The 23,898-nt window shown below is 43.2% G+C and overlaps 1 protein-coding gene, 1 long non-coding RNA gene and 1 pseudogene across 2 annotated transcripts; all 3 read left to right on the top strand.

The window, feature by feature from the left end:
- The first annotated feature begins 910 nt into the window (after positions 1-910).
- On the top strand, positions 911-6,333 carry LOC136709247 (extracellular calcium-sensing receptor-like). The gene is made up of 6 exons (XM_066684355.1): positions 911-1,125; positions 1,366-1,657; positions 1,866-2,696; positions 3,256-3,483; positions 5,200-5,323; positions 5,414-6,333. Exons 1-6 carry the CDS (start codon positions 911-913, stop codon positions 6,331-6,333), a joined length of 2,610 nt encoding a protein of 869 aa, XP_066540452.1.
- Positions 6,334-16,669: 10,336 nt separating this feature from the next.
- LOC136709250 (uncharacterized) lies at positions 16,670-18,118 on the top strand. The gene is made up of 4 exons (XR_010804475.1): positions 16,670-16,797; positions 16,886-17,130; positions 17,234-17,481; positions 17,597-18,118. It is a non-coding gene; the product is annotated as an uncharacterized lncRNA (long non-coding RNA).
- A 3,224-nt stretch (positions 18,119-21,342) lies between these two features.
- LOC136709321 (extracellular calcium-sensing receptor-like) lies at positions 21,343-23,654 on the top strand (annotated as a pseudogene).
- Positions 23,655-23,898: the final 244 nt, after the last annotated feature.

Here is a 23,898-nt window from a genome sequence, read left to right as displayed (position 1 = left end):
CCACGCGGACACGGGGAGAACACACCAACTCCTCACAGACAGTCACCCGGAGCGGGAATCGAACCCACAACCTCCAGGCCCCTGGAGCTGTGTGACTGCGACACTACCTGCTGTGCCACCGTGCCGCCCAGTGCTAAACATGATCCACTAAAATAAATCATACCTTTTTGACATGACTGGTAAATAATAGGGAAAATGGGAGTATTCAAAGCAAGAGACTGACCACTCTCTAAAGCTGTAGAAGTACAAAGTGTTCCCATTTGGTCAGTGGATAAAATGGACTTGTGTTTTCATAACGTACTGATCACTCTCACAACAGCACACAAGCCAACTATAGTCATTAACCTGTATGCCCAGGTGTATTCCCTGCTTAAAGCCCATTATTTTGTATTTAAATCTGTCAAGAGTACCATCTGTTTCCTTAAAGTTTAACTGTAAATGATTAAATACCTGCGAGGAAGCCTGTAGAGTTCATCAGGCACACCACCTGCACAGTGAGAATACTAATATAATATTAAATATTAAATTCATCCTTTAAAATGTTGTCTTTGTATTATTTTTAAATCATGGTTTAAACAATTTGCAAATCATTTTGTTTTTATATATATTTGGCACAATGTCCCAACATTTTATTTGGAAATGTGGATTGGACATTACAATCATGACCAATTAGCACTACAGTAGACACAAATTAGTAAATATGTACCCCCACTAAATCTGAACATAATGTTTCAATAAATAACATGAAATTAAAAAAGTAAAAGTCAGCAGTGTCATTTTCTTCACAGAGGCCCACATGACCCCACCTACTATATAAAACACTAGCCTTCAACCCATGTTTAGCATAAACCAAGGAAGAGAAGTGTAGGCAATAGAAAGAGGGAGAGGTTTTAAGTGGACGAAGACAAACATGTTCCTTGTTTCATACCTGTTTCTATTCACAGCCTTCCTTTTGTTCATTGCTTCACCAGCCTCAGACTCCTGTCAGCTCTGGGGGCACTTCAAGCTGAATGGGATGCACAAGGATGGAGGCCTGATTCTGGGTGGTCTGTTTGCAGTCCACTTCCTTACTGTTTTCCCAGAGCTTAACTTCACCAGTGAACCGGAACAACCCTACTGTGAAAAGTCAGTGGTCATTGACTGGGTTAGGCTGAGGAGTGCTAATATAATAATAATCATTATTAGAAACATTTAATTGTGATTTGAATTGTTTAAGAACTCTATCTATTCAATATCTCATATCCAAATCTCTGCAATGTCAAAAGTCATTGACAGAATATTGTCATCTCCTGCAAAAAACAACAACATGCTTGTCTAATATTACTTGTTCACTCATACACAACCTCCTTCTCTGTGATGCTTCAGGTTTGATATGGCAGGTTTCCAGCAGGTACAAACTATGGCTTTTGCTATTGAAGAGATCAACAGAAATCCCAACATACTGCCCAACATTACTCTAGGATACCACCTGTATGATAACTGTGTGAAGCTGGCGGTTGCATTCCGGGCAGCCACAGCCCTGCTCAGTGGCACAGATGAATCCATTTCCAGCTCAGACTGCTCTGGATATGCCCCAGTACTTGGGATAGTTGGGGACCCAGGATCAACTCACTCAATTGCTATCTCTAGTGTGCTGGGACTTTTTCGAGTGCCCATGGTACAGATTCAGGGAAACATTTGTTTGTTTTTCATGCATAGGAAATGTAACCCTGTGAAAACGAAAATGTATGCTTAAAAATCCTGTCCTTTCATGGCATCTTTTGTATAATCATTTTCTCTATGTCGCTGATTGTGACTGCATATTTTTTTATATGCAAATTTTTTTTTCCTGTCTTTCCTGATTTATTTCTCCTTCTCTCCTCAAGGTGAGCTATTTTGCCACATGCTCCTGTCTCAGTGATCGGCATAAGTACCCCTCCTTCTTCAGGACCATCCCAAATGATGCCTTCCAAGTGCGTGCCATTGTTCAGATCCTAAAGCGATTTGGCTGGACCTGGGTGGGCCTGGTCTATAGTGATGATGACTATGGGATCAATGCTGCACATGAATTTCACTACGATGTACAGGTGCAGCTCAGCGGCTGTGTGGCCTACTCCGAAATGTTACCAAGGGACAACAATCGCAGAGACATAAGGCGCATTGTCGACGTGATTAAAACCTCCACAGCAAGAGTGGTGGTGGCAGTCTCCACTGGGGCCTACCTAGTGCCACTTATGGATGAAGTGGCTCTAAGAAATGTGACTGAAAGACAGTGGATTGCCAGTGAGGCCTGGGCTACTTCACCCATCTTCCTCACTCAGCGTCTTCTGCCTTACCTTGGGGGAACACTCGGGATTGCCATCCGCCGTGGGGAGATCCAGGGACTCAGGGAGTTCCTGCTTCAGCTGCGCCCTGACAGTGATCCCAAAAACAACATGGTACGGAACTTCTGGGAGGAGATGTTTGGGTGTACATTTGATTCTGAAGGCACTCAGTTCAAAGCAGAAGGGGAAAGGAAAATGTGCACAGGAGAAGAAGACATCAGCAACACAAACACAGCATACACTGATATGTCTCAGCTAAGGGCTTCTTATAATGTGTATAAAGCTGTTTATGCTCTGGCACATGCTCTACATGACTTTAAAAGTTGTGAAGAGGGAAGGGGGCCTTTTAATGACCATGGATGCAAAATCATACAAACCCTTCAGCCGTGGCAGGTGAGGAAACACTGTGACAATTGTATCTTGGGGAATAATGTGCAATGTATATGGTGAAAAAGACAATAAAATGATAAATAGACTGGCAGATTTCTAAACTTTCCTTAATAATATCACCACTTATATATTTAAAGGAAAATAATTATATGAGAAACAGAAATGATAAAAAATGAACATAAGTTCTCAAATATAAAACTCAACTGTTATAGACTGTAGTCCATCTGTTGCTCTGAATACATTATTTGCCCTCTTTCACCCTGTTCTTCGGTAGTCAGAACCATCAGAGAGCAGGTACAATTTGGGTGTAGCATTATTCTTAGAGCTGCAGTGACACTGATGTGGTGGTGGTGGTGTGTTTATGGCGGCATGGTGAAGCAACAAGCACTGGCCATGTCACACAGCTCTAGTGTTTTGGGCTTGAGTGTTCAGACCCTCTACAATTTCTTTTAATACGAAGAAGCAATATTTGACAATGACTTGAACTTTAATTGTATAGATTCTGTTTTGTAATTGTTTCATTAATTGTAATTATTGTCCTCTCTGCCTCTCCCTTTTGTAGGTTGTCCATTACTTGCAGAAAGTGAACTTCACTATTGGATTTGGGGACCATGTATCCTTTGATGAGAATGGCAATGCTTTGGCTATTTATGATGTCATGAACTGGCAGCCAAAAAAAGACGGGTCAATCATGGTCCATACAGTTGGCATGGTATATGAGTCTGTGCTTGCAGATCAAGTCCTGACGCTCAATGAGCATGCACTATTTTGGAACTTTGAAACAAAACAAGTAAATCTATATCAATCATAATTATACTCCTAAATGTAGATGTACAAACCGGATTCCAAAAAAGTTGGGACACTAAACAAATTGTGAATAAAAACTGAATGCAATGATGTGGAGATGGCAAATGTCAATATTTTATTCATAATAGAACATAGATGACAGATCAAAAGTTTAATCTGAGTAAATGTAACATTTTGAAGGAAAAATATGTTGATGTTGTTGTCAAAATTTCAACAAATCCCAAAAAAGTTGGGACAAGTAGCAATAAGTGGCTGGAAAAAAGAAAATGAGCATATAACGAACAGCTGGAATAGCTAACTAACACTAATTAGGTCAATTGACAACATGATTGGGTATAAAAAAGCTTCTCAGAGTGTCAGTGTCTCTCTGAAGCCAAGATGGTAAGAGGATCCAATCCCACCATTGTTGCACAGAAAGATAGTGCAGCAATACCAGAATGGTGTTACCCAGCGTAAAATAGCAAAGACTTTTAAGTTATCATCATCAACCATGCATGACATCATCAAAAGTTTCAGAGTATCTAGAACAATTGCTGTGCATAAGGGTCAAGGCCGTAAAACTCTACTGGATGCTCGTGATCTCCGGGCCCTTAAACGTCATTGCACCTCAAACAGGAATGCCACTGTCAAGGAAATAACAGAATGGGCTCAGGAATACTTCCAGAAAGCATTGTCAGTGAACACAATCCACCGTGCCATCTGCCGTTGCCAGCTGAAACCCTGCAGTGCAAAGAGGAAGCCATTTCTAAGCAAGCTCCACAAGCTCAGACGTTTGCACGGGGCCAGGGATCTTTTAAAATGGAGTGTGGCAAAATGGAAGACTGTTCTGTGGTCAGATGAGTCACGATTTGAAGTTCTTTATGAAACACTGGGACGCCATGTCATTCGGACCAGAGAGGACAAGGATAACCCAAGGTGTTATCAACGCTCCGTTCAGAAGCCTGCATCACTGATGGTATGGAGTTGCATGAGTGCTTGTGGCATGGGCAGCTTGCATGTCTGAAAAGGCACCATTAATGCAGAGAACTATGTTCAGGTTCTAGAACAACATATGCTCCTATCTAGACGTCATCTCTTTCATGGAAGACCCTGCATTTTTCAAAATGACAATGCCAGACCACATTCTGCAGCAATCACATCATGGCTATGTAGGAGAAGGATCCGGGTACTGAAAAGAGGAAGGTGCGACAAAGAAGGCCCAAGACGATTGAACATTTAGAGGCCTGTATTAGACATGAATGGGAGAGCATTCCTATTTCTAAACTTGAGAAACTGGTCTCCTCTGTCCCCAGACGTCTGAGTGTTGTAAGAAGAAAGGGGGATGCCACACAGTGGTAAAAAATGGCCTTGTCCCAACTTTTTTGGGATTTGTTGATGCCATGAAATTTTGAAACATATTTTTCCCTTAAAATGATACATTCTCTCAGTTTAAACTTTTGATCTGTGATTTGTGTTCTATTCTGAATATAATATTAGATTTTGGCACCTCCGCATCATTGCATTCAGTTTTTATTTACAATTTGTTTAGTGTCCCAAATTTTTTGGAATCCGGTTTGTAGCTCATATACTGTAGCATATGTCAAATATGAATGTTATTCAAACACAATATGTAATATTTACTATTTTTTAATGCCCATTTTATGTTTGCAAAGGTTTAGAACATGTGCAAAAAAAATTAACACTTTTCCTTTCTCATTAGGCACCCAGGTCTGTGTGTAGTGAAGGTTGCCCTCTTGGGACCAGAAAAGCCAGAATGAGTGGCATGCCCATCTGCTGCTTTGACTGTCTGCCCTGTGCAGATGGAGAAATCAGCAATGCAACAGGTAAACTGTTGTACTTGATACAAAACAAGCATATTATTAATTGTTAAATTTGCACTCACAAACAATGTTTCTTCTCTCTTTTTGTCATAGATTCTATTAAGTGCACTGAATGCCCTGAAGAATTCTGGTCAAGCCCAGAAAAGGATCGCTGTGTTCCTAAAGAGGTGGAATTTCTGTCATATGAAGAACCACTGGGTATTTCCTTGACAACAGCCTCTCTGTTTGGCTCTGCCTTCTGCGCAGGAGTTCTGGGAGTATTTGCATATCACAGACACACTCCTGTCGTTCGGGCCAACAACTCAGAACTAAGTTTTCTGCTGCTGCTGTCACTCAAACTGTGCTTCATGTGTGCACTTCTGTTCATTGGGAAACCCCAGCTCTGGACATGCCAGCTGAGGCATGTGGTGTTTGGCATAAGTTTTGTACTGAGTGTGTCCAGCATCCTGGTCAAGACCATGGTGGTGGTAGCTGCATTTCATTCATCTCAACCAGGAGGCCAAAGTGCCATGAAGTGGTTTGGAGTGGCCCAACAGAGAGGGACAGTGCTGGTGCTCACAGCCCTCCAGGTGGCTATATGTACTGTCTGGCTGTCTACAGCATCTCCAACTCCCCATAAAAACACCCACTACATAAGTTCCAAAATTGTATACGAGTGTGCTGTGGGTTCGGTGCTGTGGTTTGCGACTCTCCTGTGCTACATTGGTCTGCTGGCTGCTGTGAGTTTCCTGCTGGCCTTTTTGGCAAGGAACCTTCCTGATAATTTCAATGAAGCTAAATATATCACCTTCAGCATGCTCATATTCTGTGCCGTGTGGATCACATTTGTACCTGCGTACATCAGCTCTCCAGGGAAGTATGCTGTGGCCGTAGAGGTCTTTGCTATTTTAGCCTCTAGTTTTGGACTGCTGGTGGCCATATTTGCCCCAAAGTGCTACATCATCCTCTTACATCCTGAGAGGAACACAAAAAAGGCTGTTATGAGCCGAGTAACAAAGAAGAAAAAGCTATAGAGTATTTAATATAAAATAGTAGCACAAAGGGAAGGCAAAGACTTCATACAAATGTGTACTTCAAACTATATGACTATTGACTATATTTTCTAAATATTATCACTTTGTATATTGTTACTCAAAAATAAAGCCTGTAAAATTTATTTTACTTTATTTGCTTATATGATAATCTACTCTCATATATGTATAATCCATAAGATTTTTTTTTTTAATTGCTACAGAGTCTCATACCTATATTACATCACAAAATCATAACATTAGCAAGCATGCTAAAAGACAAAAATGAAACAGTAAAGTAATTAACAGTACGAGTTATAGAGAGGTAATGCTTGTCAAATACAAATTATTTAAACCCAATATTCCAATTAAATATATATAAGTTTAATTTTAATACTTAATACTTTTATAATGATATTTGGCAATTTTGAAATTGATGCGTAAAAATAGTTCATTGGCAACAGTTCTATGGATAATTTTATCATTACAGATTATTTAAAAAATAAGGCCATAAAGATGCCATACAATTCAATGTTATTATATTTAATATCACATGTTAATTTATGCAAGAATTTATTGCTGAGTTCAAGGGCGGAAGGAGATGACAGCATGTCAGAAAATCAATATACTCAAGTCCTATCAGAACTATTTCCATATCTCACTATGGGAAATGCCTGGCGTGACAGATTACATGTTATTCTCCCCCTTTAAGTGGTGGACAAAGTACACAAAGCATGTACTTGAGTTAAAGTAAAGATACTCAAGGTAAAATATTACTCCAGTAAAAGTATAAGCCCTCATATTAGATCTCCACTTAAGTAAAAGTACAAAAGTATTTACCTTCAAATGTACTTTATAATGCACATTGTTTGGATCACAGCAGTGTAATCTGACATCAGATTCAGACAGCAAAGAAAGAAGATAGGTATCTACAAATCATTTGGCTCAGTGCCATATCAAATGGCAAAATGAATTCTTCCATGTACCACATAAGATTTAAACAGACTAGGCTGATTCGATTTTCTTTCCTGGTAATACGCCTAGAAAAATAGATTAATTTTAAATTTGCCATAAAAATTTGGGGGCTCGTTGTCTGGCATATCTCGTGTGTCTGGTGTCTTCCGAGTGGGGAAAAAAGGCGGATTGAAAGAGCCAATCCAGCCATCCACCAGAATCCTCCAGAGAGGGGAGGTGGCTCCGTTTCGGGTCCACCGGCACCGCTGATATTGAACTTGGCACGGGACACCAGGAGGGAACACCGATTGAACCGCGGTAAGGTGTTGATGATTTTATGTTTCCAGAGCTGACGAGCCCCTAGGGCAGGACATTCTATTGAGTAAGGTGCCTTTAGAAAGAGTCCGCTAGAGAGGAACATACAGGTGACATCAGGTTTGTTTCTATGGGAGAAACAAGAGCAGTTTCTATGAGAGAAAAAGAAAAAAAAAGAGTTTTATCAACCTGGGGTTGGTATAATAAATTTTTTTATATATATACATATAAGGATTTTTTTTTTCAATTTTGATTAATTAATTCAATTAACTTGAGATTTATTTTAAAATACAATTATGGGGTGTTGTTACAGCAAAACAGCACAGAACCAGGCTCAGGAAAAAGATAAAATTAATAAGGCTGCATCACAATACAGATACATGCTGAAGGAGTATGGCCCAAATAGTGTGAGGCAGATGGGAGAATGGGTTAAACTGGGGTTTCCTGAGGGAGGAAGTTTCAGTCCAAACCAGCTGGAACGGTTGACAGACGAATTAACACATAAAGAACAGGAGACTGAATTACTCAGACAGAATATTCAGCTTAGTGGGTGTGGGTGTTGTAAAAAACTTCCAGAGCCGTTTGTAGTGGACCGGCAGGCGCTACAAATGTGGAAGGGAGAAGCAGATAAAAGAATTCAGGAAAAGAACAGAAATGCAAGGAAGAGAGAAGTTAATGAGGATGTTAAACCAAATGTTTGTGCTGATTCACCAATATCTAACAATTGTGCAAATGTTTGTGCTGTTCTTCCATGTACACCTGTGCTTGTTCTGGCCCTTCCACCCCCTCCTGAGTACGACCTATATCCGAAAATCAACTGGGACCTGGACGTGAATCCACATCGCCCAGCGCATGCCTCAGCACCTTCTCCTCCTCCGCATTCACCTGCACTCCCTCCACCCGCCATGACACAACCGACCTCTCAACAACAGCTGCAGACTCCGCCAAGGGACCCTCCCATCCAGGCAGGGCGAAGGAGGACGAGACTGATGAGGAAACAGAGCCACTGTTCCCAGGCCCTCCTTCTCCAGACACACTTGAGAGAATCACAAAGCTGAGCGTAAAGCCCAAAGCCAGAAAAAAGGGACAACGACAAAGGAGACGAGATTCCCGGCCTAGTCGAGGCCATGAACCAGTTTAGCATGCCGATGCTTGAAGTTCCGATGGGTGAAACCATTGGACAGGTGTTCAGACCATGGACTTTTGCTGAGATTAAAGAGGTGGCCGCTTCTCTCCCTGAGGTCACTGATGGAGGAGAGGAATTCTTCAAATGCTTAAAACAGTTCTGTGAGACTTTCCGTCAGAGCCTGCACGAGCTGGGAAGAGTGCTGGCCGTCCTTATGGGAGTTGACTGGACGAGAGTGCAAGGGTATCTCATGACGGGACTGGACGTTCAACCCAACAGGAAAGAGTTAGGTCAGGTGTAGCTCGCCAAATTTGATGCATTGTGCGGACACATCAAAGGGAAGTATCCGCTCCAACACGACCCACGAAGAATTGCAGAGTGCCAACAACAGCCAGACGAATCAGTGCGGTCCTTCCTTTCCTGCCTTCTGGAGGTGACAAGGAAACATGGAGGTGGTGGACCACCAACGGAGGACTGGGAGAGTGCGGATATAACAGCCTGGGAAAGCCAGCTGAAATACCACTTTGTGTGCAGGTTACGCCTGTGTTGAAACCAACTGTTTAGATGTGGACGTGGGCCGACTGAAAGAGGTGGAAAAGTTTGCAGCACATGCAGAAAAACTCCTGAACGCCAAGAGAGAAAAACGGTGAGAAAAGGAGGAGCGCAAACTGGTTGATGCACAGCTGGCATTGTGGAAGCAGGCAACAGACCACAATCAAAGAGGTGAGGGATGGTGCAGAGGTCGAGGCAGGGGTCGAGGATTTGGAAGAGGCCATGGCAGCGCTGGCAGAAGCGCACAGTGTTTCATCTGTGGAAGCCCTGATCACTTCATAAGAGACTGTCCCAACAGACACGAAGACCAGAGATAAGCCTCCCAAGCAATGGAGCCTTCTGACTGAGAGGAGGCCTTGGGGGTGGAGGAGCTGAACGGGGATGGAGTGCCTGGATGAACACCACAATAGATAAGTGAACAATTGTTATTATTAACACAAACTGATTCTTATGCTCCTCCTTGGATCACCACCTTAACGTGGTGGAGGGGTTTGCGTGCCTGCGTGAGCCTAGGAGCTATGTTGTCGGGGGCAATAGCCCCTGGTAGGGTCTCCCAAGGCAAATTGGTCCTAGGTGATGGGCCAGACAAAGAGTGATCCATAAAGACACAGATGAAAAAGACAACGAGGACACAGCCTCCCTTGCCCGGAGCAGGGTTACCGGGGCCTCACCCTGGAGCCAGGCCTGGGGGAGGGGCTCCTTGGCGAGCGCCTGGTGGCCGGACTTTCACCTATGGAGTCCGGCCGGGCTTAGCCCGAAGGGGATACATGGGTCCACTCTCCCATGGGCCCACCACCTGTGGGAGAGGTAGTAATCCGGGTCTGGTGCATTGTGGATCGGGTGGTGGTCGGGGTCGGGGGCCCTGGCGTTCTGATCCTCGGTTACTGAAACTGGCTTTTGGAACATGGAACGTAACCTCTCTGGTGGGAAAAGAGCCTGAGCTGGTGCGCGAGGTTGAGAGGTACCGACTAGATATAGTTGGGCTCACCTCGACACACAGTATGGGCTCTGGAACCAATCTCCTCGAGAGGGGCTGGATGCTCTTTCACTCTGGAGTTGCCCAGGGTGAGAGGCGTAAGGCAGGTGTGGGCTTACTCATAGCCCCCCGGCTTAGCGCCTGTACGTTGGGGTTTACCCCAGTGGACGAGAGGGTAATTTCCCTGCGCCTTCGGGTTGGGGAAAGGGCTCTGACTGTTGTTTGTGCTTATGCACCGAACAGCAGTTCAGAGTACCATGCCTTCTTGGGGACCCTAGAGGGAGTGCTGGAGAACACTCATTCTGGGGACTCCATTGTTCTGCTGGGGGACTTCAATGCTCACGTGGGTAATGACAGTGAGACCTGGAGGGGCGTGATTGGGAGGAACGGCCCCGCTGATCTGAACCCGAGTGGTGTTCAGTTATTGGATTTCTGTGCTCGTCACAGTTTGTCCATTACGAACACCATGTTCGAACATAAGGGTGTCCACAAGTACACCTGGCATCAGGACACCCTAGGCCGCATTTCGATGATCGATTTTATAGTCGTATCATCTGACCTGCGGCCATATGTTCTGGACACTCGGGTGAAGAGAGGCGCTGAGCTGTCAACTGATCACTACCTTGTGGTGTGTTGGATCAGATGGCGGGGGAGGATGCCGGACAGACCTGGCAGGCCCAAACGTGTGTTGAGGGTTTGCTGGGAACGTTTGGCAGAGGAACCTGTCAGAAAGATCTTCAACTCCCACATCCGGCAGAGCTTCGACTGCATCCCGGGGGAGGCTGGTAACATTGAGTCTGAGTGGGCCATGTTCCGGACCTCCATTGTTGAGGCGGCTGAACGGAGCTGTGGCTGCAAGGTTGTCGGTGCCTGTCGGGGTGGCAATCCCCACACTCGGTGGTGGACACCCCGGGTGAGGGGGGCTGTCAAGCTGAAGAAAGAGTCCTATCGAGCCTGGTTGGCTCAGGGGACTCCGGAGGCAGCCGACAGATACCGAGGAGCCAAGCGGCTTGCAGCCTCGGCGGTCGCTGAGGCAAAAACTCGGGTGTGGGAGGAGTTCGGTGAGAACATGGAAAACGACTTTCGGTCGGCTCCGAGAAGTTTCTGGCAAACCGTCAGGCGACTCAGGAGGGGAAAGCAGTTTTCCACCAACACTGTATATGGTGGGGGTGGGGAACTGTTGACCTCGACTGGGGACGTCACCAGACGGTGGAAGGAATACTTCGAGGATCTTCTCAATCCCACCGGCACGTCTTCCGCAGAGGAAGCAGAGCTTGGGGACCCCGGGGGGGGCTCGTCTATCACTGGGGCTGAAGTGGCCAAGGTGGTAGGGAAACTCCTTGGCGGTAGGGCCCCGGGGGTGGATGAGGTTCACCCCGGGTTCCTCAAGGCTCTGGATGTTGTGGGGCTGTCCTGGTTGACACGTCTTTGCAACATCGCGTGGACATCGGGGGCAGTGCCTCTGGACTGGCAGACTGGGGTGGTGGTTCCCCTTTTTAAAAAGGGGGATCGGAGGGTGTGTTCCAACTATAGGGGGATCACACTCCTCAGCCTCCCCGGTAAGGTCTATGCGGGGGTACTGGAGAAGAGAGTCCGACCGATAGTTGAACCTCGGATCCAGGAGGAACAATGCGGATTCCGCCCCGGTCGTGGAACACAGGACCAGCTCTTTACCCTCGCTAGGATCCTGGAGGGTGCATGGGAGTTTGCTCAACCAGTCTACATGTGTTTTGTGGATCTGGAGAAGGCATTCGACCGTGTCCCTCGGGGTATTCTGTGGGGGGTGCTCAGGGAGTATGGGGTACTGGGCTCTTTGTTACAAGCTATCCAGTCCCTGTACAAACAGAGCAGGAGTCTGGTTCGTATGGCTGGCAGTAAGTCCGACTGGTTTCCAGTCGGAGTTGGACTCCGTCAGGGCTGCCCGTTGTCACCGGTTCTGTTCACAATTTTTATGGACAGAATTTCTCGGCGTAGCCAAGTGGCGGAGGGTGTCCGGTTTGGTGGTCTCAGGATCCCATGTCTGCTTTTTGCAGATGATGTGGTCTTGTTGGCTTCATCGAGCCGGGACCTCCAGCTCTTGCTGGACCAGTTTGCAGCCGAGTGTGAAGCGGTAGGGATGAGGATCAGTACCTCCAAGTCCGAGTCCATGGTACTCAGTCGGAAAAGGGTGGAGTGCTCTCTCCAGGTTGGAAGTGAGATCTTGCCTCAAGTGGAGGAGTTTAAATACCTCGGGGTCTTGTTCACGAGTGAGGGAAAGATGGAGCGTGAGATTGACAGGCGGATCGGTGCAGCGTCAGCAGTAATGCGGGCTCTGTACCGGTCCGTTGTGGTGAAGAAAGAGCTGAGCAGAAAAGCAAAGCTCTCGATTTACCGGTCAATCTACGTCCCAACCCTCACCTATGGTCACGAGCTTTGGGTAGTGACCGAAAGAACGAGATCGCGGGTACAAGCGGCTGAAATGAGTTTTCTCCGCAGGATGTCTGGACTCTCCCTTAGAGACAGGGTTAGGAGCTCGGACATCCGGGAGAGACTCGGAGTGGAGCCGCTGCTCCTCCACGTCGAGAGGAGCCAGTTGAGATGGTTCGGGCATCTGGTTCGGATGCCTCCTGGACGCCTTCCTGGAGAGGTGTTCCGGGCATGTCCAACGGGGAGGAGGCCCCGGGGCAGACCAAGAACACGCTGGAGAGACTATATGTCTCGACTGGCCTGGGAACGCCTCGGTATACCCCCGGAGGAGCTGGCGTCGGTGGCTGGGGAGAGGGAGGTCTGGGTTTCTTTCCCCCGACTGCTTCCCCCGCGACCCGGACCCGGATAAGCGGTGGATAATGGATGGATGGATGGATGATTCTTATGTTTCTGATTCTTCTACTGTGTCTTATGTCATGCTTAGAATAAAGAGTAGCAAGGATAGAATTTAGCTTTTAGTAGATTTATGAGCAACCACTTTTGAGCTTCATGTTTTTCAATTAGACCTCAGCATAAGGGGTGTATGGCCAAAGTTACAGATGTAGTAACAGAGTCTTTGGGATGTTCCATGTAGACAGAGAGAAAAAAAATGTTTTTGTTTTTTAAGTTTCACCCAATTAATCTCCTGGGTAGGGATTTAGGGATTTAATGTGTAAATTGAGTATTTAATATATACTGAGTCTATGTGGGCATCGAGGTCTGTGTGGAGGATACAGTGGTGTATGTCATGGTGAAACAGGCATGTGGTTTGCTGTTATACATATGAGTGGAAGCTGGGAAAGCTTGGTTTTATCAGCAGATGTACTGTCCACTGTTAAGTCTAAATTTCTGCAATCCACTGACCTCCTTACAGACTGGATCGATGTCATGTCAGGAGAGGACCTTCATTGCACTGTGCACATGCATGAAGGGCCTGATGAATATTTTTTGATAAAGGAACTGAATGGGTTTTAAGTGAAAAGCTAAAGCTTGTTTATTCTGTAGTGGGAAAAATTGTCACTCCGTGGCTCAGATCATCCTCTCACCCTCACAAAAGCAATTGTTTAAACTGTTTGTTCAAAAGAGAAGTATTTTTTTGCATTCTGAGCCTCATATATCCCTGTCTAAACATCTTGAGGATGGGTGGAGAGATCTGGGTCCATGGCAGTGCAAGTGCACCTTCTTGAATGATTGGTGGGATCATGGAGAAGGTGTGAAAAAAAAGGGTGAAAAATTCTGTTCCGCATCTAATACACAGCTGTGGTTTCTTTTTTCTCAATTGACATGAACACACACAAACCAGAGTTGGGGATGATATGCGCCCAAACTGTAGTAGTTAATCCTAAAAGGAACTATCAACAGAAAAAGCCTCTCAAGCGCGTCACTATTGAGGGCATCACATCAGTATTCAATTCGCTCGTCACTGCTGGTGTGATTGTTCTCCGCCCTAAATCAGCGATTCATACCCTAATTTATTTGGTGAAGAATAATAAATGTTAGTGCTTCAGGGGAATTATGACCAGTCAGAACAAAAGGCAAGATAACTTATTTTTTTAACTAGTCATAATTTAATTTTAGATATCTGAAATGAAAGTTTCATTCATTATCTGTAACCGCTTATCCAGTTCAGGGTCGCGGTAGGTCCAGAGCCTACCTGGAATCATTGGGCGCAAGGCGGGAATACACCCTGGATGTGCCTTCACAGGGCAACACAGACACACACACATTCACTCAAACACTCACTACGGACACTTTTGAGTTGCCAATCCACCTACCAGTGTGTGTTTTTGGACTGTGGGAGGAAACCGGAGAACCCGGAGTAAAGCCACGCGGACAACACACCAACTCCTCACAGTCACCCGGAGCGGGAATCTAACCCACAACCTCCAGGCCCCTGGAGCTGTGTGACTGCGACACTACCTGCTGTGCCACCATGCTGCCCTGAAATAAAAGTTTAAGTGAGTAATTAAATTCATACATCTTGTAATTGAACTCATTGGTAATTTTGATGTAATTTACACTTGTCAAAATGTAATTTAAAGTTATATCAAATTGTTATTTCACCTAGAAAAAATATAATTATTCATTCATTCATTAACCGCATTCAGTAACCGCTTATCAAGTTCAGGGTCATGGTGGGTCAAGAGCCTAGCTGGAATCATTGGGCTCAAGGATTATAGGGAATACACCCTGGAGGGGGCAAACATATAATTAGAGATATCTTAATTTACAAACCAGGTTCCAAAAAAGTTGGGACACTAAACAAATTGTGAATAAATACTGAATGCAATGATGTGGAGGTGCCAACATCTAATATTTTATTCAGAATTGAACATAAATCACAGATCAAAAGTTTAAACTGAGAGAATGTATCATTTTAAGGGAAAATATGTTGTTTCAAAATTTCATGGCGTCAACAAATCCCAAAAAAGTTGGGACAAGGCCATTTTTTACCACTGTGTGGCATCCCCTTTCTTACAACACTCAACAGATGTCTGGGGACAAAGGAGACCAGTTTCTCAAGTTTAGAAATAGGAATGCTCTCCCATTCATGTCTAATACAGGCCTTTAACTGTTCAATCGTCTTGGGCCTTTGTTGCACCTTCCTCTGTATGATGCGCCAAATGTTCTCTATAGGTGAAAGATATGGACTGCAGGCTGGCCATTTCCAGATCCTTCTCCTACATAGCCATGATGTTGTGATTGCTGCAGAATGTGGTCTGGCATTATCGTGTTGAAAAATGCATGGTCTTCCCTGAAAGAGATGACGTCTAGATGGGAGCGTATGGTTTTTTCTCTGACCGAGCGATCTTCGCGCTTAAGTGTTTCACAATTCCCGCCTCTCTAGTGCTTCTCATTGGCATGTTTCAACTTGGCCTGTTTGAATTGTTTTAATTCCAGCTGCAATGATTGGCCAGGAGACGCAAACAAAGTGCGTCATTGAAACAGTGGGATGTGCTAACGCCGATGGCTGTCTGGCAATGGCCACACATTGAAACTGTGGGATGTGCTAACGCCTGATTGGCCGACGGCTGTGAGTGTTTCTGGGGCCGGGCCTTACAATGGCTCCTCTGAAACGAGTCGCTTCGTTCTCTCTTTCTCAGTTCTACAGCGAACAGACAACGATTAAATGGTAAGTGCTGCTTCTCATTCATTGCTTAGACTTTAGTAAAACTTTTTTTTAAGATTAAGGTAGCTGCCTTGTTGGTGCGCGTGTCGTTGTATACAGCGCAGCGTTCAGTAAACGGCTTGTGTAAACACTCTTTTATTTTCATAATCTGCTTTTTCTCAATTAAATTACACCGATTTTGTAAAATGTAGTAAAACTGTAAGTGTTAGTTGTAGGGAATGTGTTCTGGTAACGTTAGTTTTCGTTGTAGGTTTGTTAAACGTGTTTAACAAAGGTTTACAATTGTGTTTACGTGAATAAATTATATTTCTTGGAATCCCAGACGTTACACTATTAATCAGTATAACGTAGGCAAAACATCTGAGTTGTTTTTGTTGTTGTTTAGTGATAAAATAAGCAATTATAAGTATTAGGTGTACAAAACCCATTAGATGTTGTTTTTTAGTGATTAAAATATTCTATTACAAGCATCAGGCAAAAAAAAACATCAGTTGTTTAGTATTAAAATGGTCAGTTATATATATTAGATGTATAGTTTTAAAATATTGTATGTATTAGGTGTACATAACTCTAACTTGTATGAAAGAGACCATTTCCACTAATGCCAGCTTCTTTAAACCTCTTCTCTGTGTGTAATCATGTGTTTTGTGGATCTGTTTACCAAATTAATATTAGTTTAATACAATGAAATGCTCCCTTTTTTTCTTTCTGCAGTGTGCCTCTTAAATGCATGAATTTATGTTGTCTTGTCTTTCTGTTGTTATGGACCCATTCAGAGGGAGTCATTCATTATTATCAGCTGCCTTTAACACATCACAGCTATACAATGACCCCACCGTTGACCCTCTGTCATTGGATGATCCCATCCCAAAGGTGGCTGAGGCAGAGACTGCGGCATCTCCTCCCGCAAAGTCCAAAGACGCTTCCGCAGACCCGGTCCTCCCCTCTCAAGCACCGGGAGCAGAAGAAGTAAGTGCTTTGATTTTTACACTATGTGAGCATTTAACCATGCATGGAAACGGGAGCACAATTTACCTGAACGTCTTTGTCTTGTCAGGTTTTCAGAGGGCCGGATGGAGCGCCAGGCTACGAAAGTGTGGTGAGGCCGGCCAGGTACCCGGTGGACTTGCGCGACAAAGCCTGTCTGTCTGAGAAGCAGGTCACTCTCTGGAACCGTCTGCCGGATGTCGACAAGCAACGTGTCTCTTACCAGCCGAGGCACAGGGAGCGGCTTCTTCAGGGACGCTTTAAGGTCAGCCATGCAAAGACCACGGTCTCCAGCGGGGTTGAGAGCTTAAAGTGGTAGGTTAATCATACTTCCGGACAAGGAATTTAATGCTGCGTGATCTGTGTTGGCACATTATGTTTAATAACGTGTTCTGTATTATTCTGTTTCTCCCAAAAGCTGTTTGTTGGGTGAAGGCACGGGACCTGCGCAGTGGCCAGATGCAAGCCGCCTTGTGGAGGCCATCTGCTTGGAGCTGTGTGCCGTTCACCCTCATGGCCGAAGGGATTGTTGGAGCGAGGGTGAGCTGCTGGGCTGCGATCCTGCAGGACTACGGCAGGATCAGGAGGCTGGTCCTGAACAGCCCAGGTCTCGTGCAGGCGACGTAGCTTCAGCTGTATGAGATCAACCAGCGCACCCTCTGTGTGGTAAGACTTTTAAGCCAACTTTGTTTATTAACATCAATGCTTGGAATGCTCTCTTCCAGCAAGCACTGAATAACACTGTTCTCTCTCTTTTTTTTATTTTTTATTTTTTTTTAAGGGCACAACAGCATCCAGAAGAAATAGGAGCAGACGGTGTTGGCGATGGAGATTCCTCTGCCCAAGCAAAGCCTCACAGCTGCCGTTCCATTGCCACAGCCTAGTGAGAAGGTGCCAGAGGAGTACCCTAGGACCTTTGCTTTCCCCACTCCTCCGGACCTGTCGGGGCAAGCGGTTCCACGCTTCCCGCCAAGTTCCACCAGCAAACCCACTACAAATGCTCCAGCTGTGGGCAACCAAACACTAGGGAGTTCGGACATAGCAGGATAGGCAACAGGTCATTCTGTGTCACTGCGGAAGGAAAGACATTCGAGGAGTGGCTGGCTGAGCGAGAGTAGCAGGGGGACCACTGACTTTTTTTCACATGGACGCTGGTATTTACAACAGCAGTACATTTACGTACATCTGTATACATACAATTTTATCCACAATCCACTATATAATTCAGACTTGCTACTTAACCTACATATATACTTATCAATACTGTACTTATATATAGGATGTGACCTTTTGTAAATAAATGAGCCGTTTTTATTTGTATGCAATTGTTGTGAACGTTTTCACAAACTTGGAAAACAAAGTACTTTTATAAGCTTGTAAATAAACTAGTTAAAATGTATTAACGTTTCTCGTGTCACTCAATAAATGTATAGTATTTTACCATTGACAAAGCTCACACTAATACTACTGAAAACATACAATGTTTATACATGCACTAAAAAGCACATTGGAGTGTTTACAAATTCAAAAAGCCCCCGTTCTATTGGAGTCTGTCTTGGCCATTGAGAGCCCACAACATGGCTACTTAGTCCAGAGTTGCTCCTTCTCTTAAGAGGGCAACGGCAGAGCCGAGGGGACGTGGGGCCCACCGGTGCCCCACGGACCCTTTGCTTTGGTTTGTTCTCACGTCTGACGCCCTGGAGCGTGTCCTTGGCCGGTCACAAGACCCACGGTGGCGTCTTTGGGCCAGAACGGTTCGCGGGGGGCCGCAGAGAACATTGGGTGGCGTCTCTTTGCGGATGAGGAGAAGGAACAAAGGTGGGACTAGGGCAGAGACATGTACAATAACAGAGCCACATCGTGGGGAAAACAGACATGACAGGACAAGGACGTGACACTGTATTTTAGACAAGAGTGAGAGCTCCAAACATTGAAAAACATCAACCAAAATAAGAATATTGCTCATGAATGCTCCATAGGTGGGTAATATAGTCTAATTTTTGCTCTTTTGAATGACTAAAGGTGAAAATGACTCCAAATGGGGAGACAGCACTAAATTGAGTTTTGAGTTATAAATAAGTTTGTGGTGATTCAAACAGTGAACAAAAACTTACATAGACAAGTTAAACTCGACATATGTACAAACAAATCTTCTTTTTCTCCCACCTCAAACACACATTTCAAATTAAAAGATGCTTAGTTTCGGAATGTAAACAACCAGAAAGAACTGTGATTGCCCACAGTTGTAGATATTCGCTTTAATTCCTCAGTATGTCAAGAGATTTTGGACAATTTATTGATCCCAATTTTGTTGGAACAATTTGTTAATGGCCCTTTCCTGTTCCAAAATGACTGTGTACCAGTGCACAAAGCAAGGTCGATAAAGATATAGATGAGTGAGTTTAGTGAGGAAGAACTTATTTGGCCTGCCCAGAGTCCTGGCCTCAACTTGATAGAATTTGAATGAATTAGAACAGAGACTGGCAGCGAGCCAGCCCTTCTTATCCAACATCATTGTCGGATTTCACAAATTCACTTTTGGAAAAATGGTCAAAGAATTTTGTAAACACACTCCTAGACCTTGTGGAAAGTCTTCCCAGAAGAGTTGGAGCCATTATAGCTGCAAACATCATATTAAACCCCATGGATTAAGAATGGAATTTCACTCAAGTGTGACTGACCCACTGGGTTTCTCTGGAAGGTGGGAATAATGCTTGAATGCGAAGCTTTATTCAAATTCAGCTTGCTTTTTAATGTACATTTTTTATTTTATGGTAAAGAAAAAACAATACTTTTGATACTTAAAGTGTTGATTAAAAAAGGAATGTTCGAGTTTGTTGAAATTTGTCTTACTGTTAGTTAGAATAATGATTAGTTTTGTTTGGCTATGCTGCTTACTGTAGTATGTTGCAGTAACAGGATGCACTTTTATGCATTTAGTGTTACAATATTGTGTCTTATAATAAGAATGTAAATCAGCTATTAAATGTTTTATATTTTAAATATGAATAAAACTAAATGTTACATTTTATTCAAATATAGCTTGCTGTATTTTATAACACCAATAAGGCAATCTTAAAATACATTTAGCTTATGAAGTTGAGGACCTACAGTAAAGAAATCATTACATTTTTAATGTTTAAAACATGAACTAATAATCAACAAAAAGCTTTCTTCAGGTTCTACTTCCTGTAGTAAGAGGAAAAAGGGCAAACTTTACTGCATTTCACTTGGTGCAAGGCAGGAACACACCCTGTGAGGAACGCACACTCACATATATAGACACTTGATTTGTCAAAATGTCCATCTGCCATCCATCCACCCATTACCTGTAACCTCTTATCCAGTTCAGGGTCATGGTGGAGCCTGCGAGTGTGTGTGATGCCCTGTGAAGGACTGGCGCCTCCTCCAGGTTGTGTTTCTGCCTTGTGCCTAGTGATTCCAACCCATGGTGACCCTGAACTGGATAAACACATAAAGACAATGAATGAATGAATAATATGTTGCAGTAAAAGGGACACCTGTCCTTTCACCTATCAGCATGTGTTTTTGGACAGTGGGAGAAAAACGAAGCACCCGGAAGAAACCCTGACACAGGGAGACCACACCAAACTCCTCACACTCACCCAGAGCAGGACAGTTAAGAAAAAAATAGGATGTTTAAAACATGAACTAATAATCAGCTTTCATCAAATTTGTGAAATTTTGCAGTGAAAAGACACAGTTTAGTGCATTTGGTTTTATATTTTTCTGTCCTCCATTAATGAACCTATAGAAATTTTGACATTTAAAAATGTGAATTCACATTAAATGCTAAAGTTTATGCAAATGTTGTCAAATTTGGCTACAACATTAAAGAAGCCATACAATTTTTCATGTGTTAAATAAAAAAATGTGTGTGTGTGTGCGTTGGTTTTTATGGTTTACAAGGACTTTTCACCTGACTACATACCGACATTACGGGGACATTTGCGTTTATGAGGACAGGGCTGGTATCCTCATAATTCCAGCACTGTTTGTGCTCTTATCTACGTCAGAAAAACTCCCGCTCAAATCTTGGCGCTATGTCCTTTTACACCATAAAAACCAGAATCTCGCAATTTTTTTGTGTTTCCAGCAGTGCTGTAGGGCAAAGGGAAAGGTGGATCCCACTAAACCACGTTTTAACTGGTTTGGCAAGGGATGTCCTCATAAGACATAAACGTGTGTGTGTGTGTGTGTGAGAGAGAGAGACTGGCGCCCCCTCCAGAGTGTATCCCAAGATGGCAGCGCCCAATGATTCCAAGTAGGCTCTGGACCCACCGCGACCCTGAACTGGATAAGCTGTTACAGATAATGAATAAATAAATTAAAGGTAAACTGAAATAATGTGCACACTAAAATAGCATTTCGATTTACAATTCTGGGTCCTGGAGAACATAGGCTTTTGAATATTCTTTTGAATTGTAAATTGTTTTTTTTTTTCTTCTAAATTTAGTTTGCTATAGGTATATGTCTATAAGGTATGCCTAAGTGTATATTTCAACAATGTGGACTCCTACAGTAAATCAGTTGAATTTGAAGTGTTTATTAAATTTAAGTTTTTGAATTATTTTAAATGTGGCTTGCTGTAGTTAGTTACAGTAGAGGTATGCATTGCATTTGATTTTATATTTTGTGTCCTACAGTGAAAAAGCTATTGATTTTTTTTATATTTTAAATATGAATTAAAATAAACTAAAATGTATTCAGTTCCTGCATATGTAGTTTGTTGCAATAATTTGAAATAAAACTTTCATCATTTAAAGTTACAATTTTGTATCTTAGAATAAAGAAGCTATTGAGTTTTTCATATTTGATATATGAATTAAAATCCAGGGTTAATGTTCATTCAAATATGGTTTGCTATATTGAGTAACAACACCAATAAGGCTAACCTAGTTATAAATTAAATATGTGATGCTTGCTCTATTTTGTTACAACTATCAAACACTCATTATATATATTGCAAAGAATGTATTGAATGTATTGAGCATACTAATTTCTAATTTAATTTCAGAACCTAAAGAAAATTGTACTTAATGTTGTAAGCTAAGAGAACAGGCCACTGTTTACGGCATTTGAATTAACAATCTTCTGCAACACATACAGCTATTGAATTATTGAATATGGAAAACCAACAAAAAGTTATTGCTGCGGTGATAAACATTAGGTACAAAATCACGCCTCCTCACACCCCTGTGAATTGGGCAACATGGAAAATAAAAATTACAAAATTACAAAATTACTGCTTTATAATTCACAATGATTTAATATTAATTTGTAAAATAATCATTTAAATAACGCAACACAAAATTACAAATGCTTCAATATTTTTAATAATAACAATAATTTATAAAACATTTGTTACTATATGTAAATAATAGATTATGGATTTCATATTGTCTGCCACTGCAGATACTCCACCAGCTCAAAAGAGTGAACTTCACTACAACAAATGGCTATCAGGTCACATTTGATACCAATGGCGATCCTGCGGCTATGTATGAGCTCATAAACTGGCAAGTTCAAAAAGGCGGAGCCTTGGATTTTGTGACAGTGGGCCACTACGACTCCTCCAAGCCAAAGGGACAAGAGTTCAGTATGAGCAGATCTATCAGATGGGTTGGGGGACAAACAAAGGTATTCATTCACTATTTAAAAATATTCACCTATGAAAAGCATTGTGATCTTCAAATGTCACATATTATTATGCATTGCATTTGTCTGTTGTCTTTCACAGGTGCCAGTGTCTGTGTGCAGTGAGAGTTGTCCTCCTGGCACTAGGAAGGCTGTACAGAAAGGAAGGCCAGTCTGCTGCTATGACTGTATACCATGCACAGAAGGAGAGATCAGTAACAGGACAGGTTGGCTATCAGAACAAATAATGCTGAATTAACCCTCACATCTATAGTTAGTTTTTTCCCCTTTATCTTTGTGAGGTTCTGTCTAGCAATGATTATTGAATATACATTTTCTATCTCTTAGATGCTTTAAACTGTATACAGTGCCCTCTTGAGTTCTGGCCTAATGCCAAGCGAGACAGCTGCCTCCCCAAGCCTGTAGACTTCCTGTCCTGGGATGACACTCTGAGCATTATACTGATATCATTCTCTGTGGCTGGGGCCTTCATAGCTCTCTGTGTGGCTGCAGTTTTCTACAGACACAGGACTTCTCCCATTGTCAGAGCCAACAACTCAGAGCTCAGCTTCCTGCTTCTCTTCTCTTTGGCCCTGTGTTTCCTCTGTTCACTTACTTTTATTTGTCAGCCCTCTGAGTGGTCCTGCATGCTTCGCCATATAGCGTTTGGGATCACCTTTGTCCTCTGTGGTTTAGGCCTCCACAGCAGAGACTCAGTGTCGTTGTCTTCACTCTCATACAGATCATTATTTGTGTAATTTGGTTAACAATATCTCCTCCTTTCCCCTTCAAAAATCTAAAACACTATAAGCAAATGATCATTCTGGAATGTGAATTAGGTTCAGCTATAGGATTCTGGGCTGTACTGGGTTACATAGGACTCCTGGCTTTGTTGTGTTTTGTTTTGGCTTTTCTGGCTCGGAAGTTGCCTAATAACTTCAATGAAGCCAAATTCATCACATTCAGTATGCTCATATTCTGTGCAGTTTGGATTACCTTTATTCCCACGTATGTCAGCTCTCCTGGAAAGTTCACTGTGACTGTAGAGGTATTTGCTATTTTGGCCTCAAGCTTTGGTTTGATTATTTGTATTTTTGCTCCCAAGTGTCATAATCATGTTTAGGCCAGAGCAGAACACCAAGAAACACCTTATGGGTAAGGTACTCTCCAAATCTCTTTGAAACAGTCACAAAATTGTAAAAGACACATACATACACACATACTTGTGTGTGTGTGTGTGTGTGTATTATTTGTTTGTCCCTCATGATGCTTCCGAGAATATCTATTGCTTATTATATTTAATATTAACCTGACAACTATATATCTTGATTTTTTATCATGATTATGTATTCAGCCCCCAACCCCCCCCCCCCCCCCACACACACACACACACACACACGCACAAACACAGAAAAAAAACTTCCT

The sequence above is a fragment of the Hoplias malabaricus genome, chromosome 11 (genome assembly GCF_029633855.1).
Source record: "Hoplias malabaricus isolate fHopMal1 chromosome 11, fHopMal1.hap1, whole genome shotgun sequence".
Lineage (NCBI taxonomy): Eukaryota > Metazoa > Chordata > Actinopteri > Characiformes > Erythrinidae > Hoplias > Hoplias malabaricus.
This window is presented reverse-complemented; position numbering and strand designations above follow the sequence as displayed.